The sequence below is a fragment of the Centroberyx affinis genome, unplaced genomic scaffold, assembly GCF_046629955.1.
Source record: "Centroberyx affinis isolate AG114_WGS23_722 - 3 ecotype Tasmania unplaced genomic scaffold, CSIRO-AGI_Caff_v1 ptg002977l_1, whole genome shotgun sequence".
Lineage (NCBI taxonomy): Eukaryota > Metazoa > Chordata > Actinopteri > Beryciformes > Berycidae > Centroberyx > Centroberyx affinis.
In genome coordinates this window covers 11773-19489 of record NW_027281084.1, presented here as the reverse complement: position 1 = coordinate 19489, position 7717 = coordinate 11773, and the positions used below count along the sequence as shown (strand labels likewise).

General features: G+C 41.5%; 1 protein-coding gene across 2 annotated transcripts; it reads left to right on the top strand.

Annotated features, from left to right (window-relative positions):
- The first annotated feature begins 343 nt into the window (after window positions 1-343).
- Window positions 344-7153, top strand: rmnd5b (required for meiotic nuclear division 5 homolog B). 2 transcript variants are annotated; one of them, XM_071537030.1, is made up of 11 exons: window positions 344-393; window positions 1264-1279; window positions 1485-1661; window positions 1890-2032; window positions 2121-2258; window positions 2339-2439; window positions 3507-3673; window positions 4701-4866; window positions 5556-5658; window positions 5757-5911; window positions 6169-7153. In XM_071537030.1, exons 3-11 carry the CDS (start codon window positions 1523-1525, stop codon window positions 6230-6232), a joined length of 1176 nt encoding a protein of 391 aa, XP_071393131.1. In that variant the 5' UTR covers window positions 344-393; window positions 1264-1279; window positions 1485-1522; the 3' UTR covers window positions 6233-7153. The 2 variants fall into 2 exon arrangements, with proteins under 2 accessions (XP_071393131.1, XP_071393132.1); XM_071537031.1 differs by lacking the exon at window positions 1264-1279.
- The last annotated feature ends 564 nt before the right edge of the window (window positions 7154-7717 follow it).

Here is a 7717-nt window from a genome sequence, read left to right as displayed (position 1 = left end):
GGGATCACGTCTCATTGGGAATCCCCCTGGAAATGGGCCAGCTTCATGATCAGTGCAGTAGGCTACATAGTGCAGAGAAGCATTATAGGAATACTTGTACAATAAATTAACCTAATTGCCATATAATTTCAGATGCACTGCCACGTGGTGTTGCTCTAATCTGTGAAATAATTGCTTTGTTGGAATTTGCAGAAGCTAAATTTGATTCAAGCGCAAATGAATATGGCACGCTGATGAACTTTCATGTCTCATAGAAAGGAGCTTTTATTGTGAAATCCGCAAAAGAGGCAAAATGCGACACAGGAAGATCCGCATCAGGACGACTGGTGGTGAAGTGTTGTCATAACAGGCAAGTGGCTAACGCTAACGTTTGCTAACTGGTTAGCAAGATAGGTGAGTGGTGTTTATTTAAATGTCTTGGTCTTAAATTTAAGTTAAATAGCCACAAATATTTAAAGTGTTGGAAAAACACAAAATAACGACAACGAGCAGGTTGTCATTCTGTCTTAAAATCATTTGGCCCTTGTCAATCAGCAGCTGGTTAACATCAACTAGCTAGCTGCTAGCGATGGCGAGCTTTTGTGGCTAGCCAGGGACTGTGATGCCGTTTGTTTATGTTAGCAATACGACAGCTTGTTTTCGGAATGTACCGAATTGTAATGTATGGTAATTTGCCATACAACCTATTTCCCACTATGATTGTTCAATTTAAAGAGACGCAACATTACATTTCAATGGGACTGCCGAAACCCAGCTAACGTTAATGTTGGCTAGCTCTCGGGGTGGACATTTTCTGTGTACTGCTAACAAATAGCAATTTCTAGCAAAGATTACTGTTAGCTATCAGTGATTATAGGGGCTGCTAACACGTTAGCAAGGGGTTTTGTCTGCAGACAGCTCAACTATAGTAACCGAATGACAGTTTCTTTTGTTACATGAATTGCTACGTATTTTCTAATTATATATGGTAGACTCAAACCATAGCATAGACTGATTACATTTGATACAGTTGAGGCCTTGCTAGCTGTTAACAATATTACATCAGGCCTAGCAAACGGTCAAGCAAACTTTTGATCAAGGCAGCATTGGTTAGGTTTGTGTTGGTAGTCTCTCTTGTCATGATCAAAGAAGGATGCTATCAAAGGGCAGTTAGATCATTGTCATTACTTATACTTAGACTAGATGGCTGATTGCTTAAAGAGACAGTTGATATATGTTTTAAGGGGTTGTAAATGCTAAGAATATGATATGACTTTTTTCCAGACACTGCAGACAACTGGTAGGTGAAACTGAAATCACATGGGAAGCCACATCCTATTAAGCCCCAAACAATTATCTTGAGATTTTCTTCAGTGTCATATCCAGTATGGCATTATTTATATTGTACCATCACATGACTGCAAATAATACACCTGTGATCACTTGCAATGAGGACAATAACATTCACACCAGTTTTGAACTGTGCTGTTTTCTCATAAACCTAGGTGTTGGTGTTGTGTGTATGAGTGTTCCAGTCTGAACCATGGAACAGTGTGCATGTGTGGAGCGGGAGCTGGAGAAAGTGCTCCATCGCTTCGTCATGTATGGCCACCAGTCTGAGGAGAGGCTAGACGAGCTCCTGCGCAGTGTCTGTGAGATACGGGGACAGCTGGTTGCATTTGGTAAGAAAAACTAACGCTCAAAAGTTGACTGAACAGGTTGCGCCACAGTAGCGTGAGTAGTGATTGAACTGAATTGAATTTTAAGTGCTGTAGTAGTTTTCCCCCATCAGAAAGTGCTTTGCTCTTCATGCGAAATCAGTGCTGCATCAGAAGTAATCCGACACAATGATGAGTCGCAGTTTATTGTAGATATGCATGGTGAAAAACTTGTCTCTTTCTCTCTTTCAGGAGTACAAGACGCAGACTTATCAGTCTTATCTCAGACTATGGCACAATGTTGTAAGAATATCAAAGAAACGGTACAGATGCTTGCCTCCCGACATAAGGACATTCACGGCAGTGTGTCAAAAGTGGGCAAAGCCATTGACAGGGTAAGGGCAGGTAGTAACTGTCTGTGACATTTTACATTTGGCATACATATATTTGATTTCTGTGTGTTTTTGGTCTACTTCATTGCAGAATTTTGATGCAGAGGTAAGTGCTGTGGTGGCAGAGACAGTGTGGGACTCCCCAGAGAGACAGAAATACCTGAGTGAGACCATTGTGGAGCACCTGTACAGACAAGGGATGCTCAACGTAGCAGAGGATCTGTGTCAGGTAAATCATCTGAAAACTTTCACACAGATGTTTTTGATGTAAACCTAGCTCTTTATTAAAATGCTATGTCTTGTTTCTAGGAGTCTGGAGTAGTTATAGATATGAGTATGAAGCAGCCTTTCCTGGAGCTGAACCGGATCCTGGAGGCTCTAAGGATGCAGGACCTCAGACCAGCACTAGAGTATGTTTTCTTTTTCCCCCCCCTACTTTATCTGTGTCTACTCATTCAGCCTCTTGGTATAGAGACACTTTAATCAATTGACTTAAACTATTAAACACTCTTGTATAGATAAAGACGCATTGAACATTAGACTTTAACTTGGGTTGGATATACATCGGATCCTATACTAAACATTATACAACAGGCAGTTTCAGCAATCTGATTGGTGAAAGACACATTCCAGATGTGCTGATAATTCTCATAAAGCATTGCTAACTGTGTTTTATTGGTTGCCATGTGAACTCCTATGGTAATCACAGAGGTAGTTGGTGATTTTTTTTTTGCTTGCTTTTTTTTGTTCTTATGTATTATAGGGCTGCAACTAACGATTATATCCGTTGTCGATTAATCTGGCGATTATTTTCTCGATTAATCGATTAGTTGTTTGGTCTATAAAATGTCAGAAAATGGTGAAAAAGGTGGATCCGTGTTTCCCAAAGCCCAAGATGACGTCCTCAAATGTCTTGTTTTGTCCACAACCCAAAGCTATTCAGTTTACTGTCATAGAGGATTAAAGAAACCAGAAAATATTCACATTTAAGAAGCTGGAATCAGAGAATTTTGACGTATTTTTCTTCAAAATTACTCAAACCGATTAATCGATTCAAAATAGTTGGCGATTAATTTAATAGTTGACAACTAATCGATTAATCGTTGCAGCTCTAATGTATTATACCTCTATGAATATAACAGTAACGCCCTAAAGGGAGTTCTTTGTTGCGATTATAGGTACGACAGTGACACCGTTGGCATCACCAAGTTACCAATGCCTTTTTCTTCATAGATGTATAATACATAAGAATAAAAAACACGGGAAATCAATAAAGATCACTAACTAGCTTACCTGTGATTACCATAGGAGTTGGCATGGCAACACAGCTAGCCATGTTTTATAGGAATTATCAGCACAGCTGGAATGTGTGTCTGACCAATCAGACTGCTCAGCTGAAACCGCCTCTTGTATAATGATGATTATAAGACAGTGTGTACATGGCTGACTGTACCTGCTCATGTCTGTACGTTCTTAGGTGGGCAGTGACGAATCGGCAGCGCCTTCTTGACCTGAACAGCAGTCTAGAATTCAAGTTGCACCGCTTGTACTTCATCAGCCTGCTCAACGGGGGCATCAGCAACCAACTGGAGGCCCTGCAGTACGCCAGGCACTTCCAGCCCTTCGCCTCTCAGCACCAGAGAGGTAGGCAATATACAGTGCCAGACTTCATGGAGGTCTTTCACAAGATCGAAAGTTGTCCCCTCTTATGTGTGTAATGTTGGGATGGTGATGTATAAGGTTAAATTCCCTTTCCCTTTACTTATGGCCGACACCTTTACTGCCCCTTTTGCCTAAAGTCTTAAGGCTACCATATACAGGAGGTGGACAAAACACCAGTAACACGACATGAAAAAGAACTTCAACTAAATCGCAGTTACAAAGATAGCACTTAACAGGATACTTGCTAAAAACCTCAAAACTACAGCCTCAAAACTTGCAAAAGAATTGAGTAAACATCTGTGACACAGTCAATATAGGCTATATTGTTAGCTTCACAAAGCAGGTATTTATGGCAGGGCTGCCATTCGGAAACCGCTTGTATCCATGTCCAATGCACAAAAGCGCAAAAATCTGAAACCCTTCACAATGGAAAAAAAAATTGTCTAATGAGTCGTGTTTCACCCTATTTCTTACATCTAGATGGGTTTACATTTGGAGAAAGCCAAAAGATGCCTTCAATCCACAATGTCTGCAGCCAACTGTTAAACATGGTAGTGGTTCTGTAATGGTATGGGCAGCCATCTCATGGGTTGTCATTAAGTCAACCCAACAACATCTGCCACATATGATGCTCTGCTCCCATGGTGAAAACACTGTTTGCTCATGATGTTCACATATTCCAAGACGATAATCCCCCCCAGACACACTGCTAAACAAATTCAAGACTGGTTTCATGAACACCAGGATGAAGTCAAACACCTTCCATGGCCTCCCCAATCACCAGATCTAAACATGATCGATCCTTTTATGGGAAGTTCTGGAGCGTAGAGTGCAAAGTAGATTTCCCCCTCCTTGATCCCTTAAAGAACTAGAGGCCAGTATCCCCTTACACACAGTTCAGGACTTGTATGACAGCAATCAAGGAGGATTGAATTAGATCCTTCATATTCATATATTGTTTGGTGTTTCCATAATTTTTTCCACTCCTGTATTTTCTCTGTCCCTGCAGATATTCAGATCCTGATGGGCAGTTTGGTTTACCTGCGTCATGGCATTGAGAACTCTCCGTACCGCAGTCTGCTGGAGACAAACCAATGGGCGGAGATCTGTAACATCTTCACCAGGGACGCCTGTGCTCTGCTGGGCCTCTCTGTAGAGTCGCCCCTCAGTGTCAGGTCAGAAAGCCGTGAACACCACACACCATGCTACCCCTCAGTTCTGATACATTTAAAATTAATTTCTCCATTTATTGCAAAATTCAGACTAGGGCTGAAATTATTCTTCTAGTATTCTGATGATTATTATAGCAATGAATTGATTTGTCAGCTCAAGAGGAAATATAAACAGTGCCGTTACATCTTTGTCATAGAATGAAACTGAAACTTATGTTCACACTACACTACTAGTGTGCTTGAGCTAACATTGGCCAGTCCTAATGCTGTGCTAACGTAACAGATACTATCAAGATGCTCTGCCCTATTTCACACTGGGATCTTTTGTTTTCAGATGCACTGATGTCTTATTTTCAGAGGCGTTCCCACACTTGGCTGTACTTTAGACTTTGTTTTGAAAGATTGCTTGAGGGCTCATCATCCCCAGAACTACCATGTGCATGAGCCATTTTCAAAATACAAAGACAAAGTGAGAGAAGAAGTAGGCTAGAGAATCTGATGATTAATCGACAATGGGCAAATAATATTTGATATTCGTCATTTGTCGACTTTGTTGATAATGTCAAATAATTGTTGCCCTAGCTCAGACTTTGCAATTGTTAACTATTGCAAGTCATGTTGAAGCGTATGTGCTTTGTAGATTTCAACTGCAGTCACATTTTATCAGTCTGACCATGTCTGTTTCTCCTCAGCTTTGCGTCAGGCTGCATGGCCTTGCCAGTGCTGATGAACATCAAGCAGGTGATAGAGCAGAGACAGTGCAGTGGCGTCTGGACACACAAGGATGAGCTGCCGGTAAGTCCCTTTGGTCCTTTAATTCCCACCAAGCGCTGATCCTCCACATTCATTCCTCCTAACCGTGCAATTAATGCACATCCTGTGTATACATGTAGATTGAAATTGACCTCGGGAAGAAGTGCTGGTACCACTCTGTGTTCGCCTGCCCCATCCTCCGGCAGCAGACCTCAGAGAGCAACCCCCCCATGAAGCTCATCTGTGGCCACGTCATCTCCAGAGATGCCCTCAACAAACTGACTAACGCTGGGAAGTAAGTCAGCGATGCAACCGAAAGGCCACAGGTTCAATCCCTACAACACCCATGTGTTGTAGGGAGTGTACATAAATGTAAATTAAAATGTCCCTCATAAATATGAGCAAAATGATCAGGGCTTTTTTGTGTAGATAGTACAGTTATCCTTGGCATTTTATGTTTTTGAGGTTTTGGCTGAAAACTTAAGTTCAGAATCCACATATTCTGACATCCTGCTCTGCTCTCCTCTCTTCACCCTCCCCTCTCATCCTCAGGTTGAAATGCCCATACTGCCCCATGGAGCAGAATCCGTCAGATGCCAAGCAGATCTACTTTTGATACCATTCGCTCTCCTCAAGAGTAAGGCTGAAGTTCCCTGGAGCTCCTTGCGTTTCCAGGACCATTTGCTCTGGCCCCCTCCCTCTGCCCCTGGCCCCCACCCTCTGCCCCTGGCCCCTGGCCTGTTATTATAAGCATCAAGGTTTTATCCCAGTGCTCCTCTGGACAGCCTTGGCCATCCCTAACCCACCTTGGACCCTCCAACTTCTTAGTGTACAGAGACCAGTAGGGATGGTCCAACTACAACCTGTAGTAGAGTGAGGAGTCTGTCAGTAATGAGAACAACCTTACAAGGAAGCACCTCAGAAAAGGATCATTCATTGAAACTCATTTGCAAATGCCTGCAAAGTTATAGGCTTATCCTTTTAAAGTATGTACTGCTTTATAGTGTTTGTTTTCTTGGTTTTATCGACTGTTTGAGTTGGCTTACGGATGACTGCTTCTTTTTTTCCCTTTTAAAATTTTTTTTTGTTGACAGAAGCAGCTGAATGATTATGAATGGGTGTAGAGTGGGAATATGGTATGGTTAGACAGTTTCTGATTTCAGGATAGTATTTAACTTCTATTATAACTGAGAAAGCCTCTGAGAAAGTATATTCAATTATAAATTGTATCGAAGGTTTGTCATTTGCTGGTGGAGGGGACAGTAGAGGTCTATCTTGAATGGAACACTGATTGTGAAATGTGACCCATTTCTCCTCCGTAATGTAATAAAGGCCTCACGTAGTTGAAAGTCTATGTCGGCTGATGAATCCGTTTGATCAATAGAACGATTAACTCATCAATGGTGGAACAGCTTTTTTGTGACTGACTGCACCAGCAAGAATTTCCTCATTATGGAAGCCATGTGTCTTGTTCTATGTATGTATTTAACAAATACCACAAAAAGAAAACAAAAAATATATACTACTGTGAAATGTGCTTTGTTTCTATTTTTCATTGCAAGAGCCACGAAGGCTCGTGTAAGATAGTAAATTAAAGTGAACAGCAACGCCCGTAATCAACACTACTGCATAACTTTCAGTACTAACGATTCAACAAGACCCATCACAGTTGTGCCATTGTCTCACTCAGTCCTGCATTGTGTATCCTCAGCTTGCACACGGTGTGATTTGGAGATGTATAGTGGTGTGACGGTAGCCGTATGGTCTAACTTGCAGTGACTGTAGGCTTGTGATTCAGCTTTACTCGTTATGGGCGGGGAAATCCTCTGATCATTGTGGCTTTTGTTTAATATATATACACATAAAATGCCTCTGCTGCATAGGTTTGGCTTTCATTTGAGATTGATTCAGAATAGAAACATTGAAATCCATACATTTCCTCAGGGCTCATTGTAACAATACACAACACACTTTGCAGTTTGTTTTGATGGAAAGATATACCTTTATATAGGGAGTCTTGAATCAAAGACTACACATATTTGGCTGTCAGGGTTGTGCACTTTCAAAGTTTGTAGTAAATTGGGTGTTTGGCTCTTGGAAT

Excerpts from the sequence above, each read along its gene's own strand:
- rmnd5b (XM_071537031.1), top strand. The coding sequence starts at position 1,523 with ATGGAACAGTGTGCATGTGTGGAGCGGGAGCTGGAGAAAGTGCTCCAT. Across the intron at positions 4,867-5,555 it reads GAGTCGCCCCTCAGTGTCAG|CTTTGCGTCAGGCTGCATGG; the intron begins GTCAGAAAGCCG and ends GTTTCTCCTCAG. Across the intron at positions 5,659-5,756 it reads CACACAAGGATGAGCTGCCG|ATTGAAATTGACCTCGGGAA; the intron begins GTAAGTCCCTTT and ends GTATACATGTAG.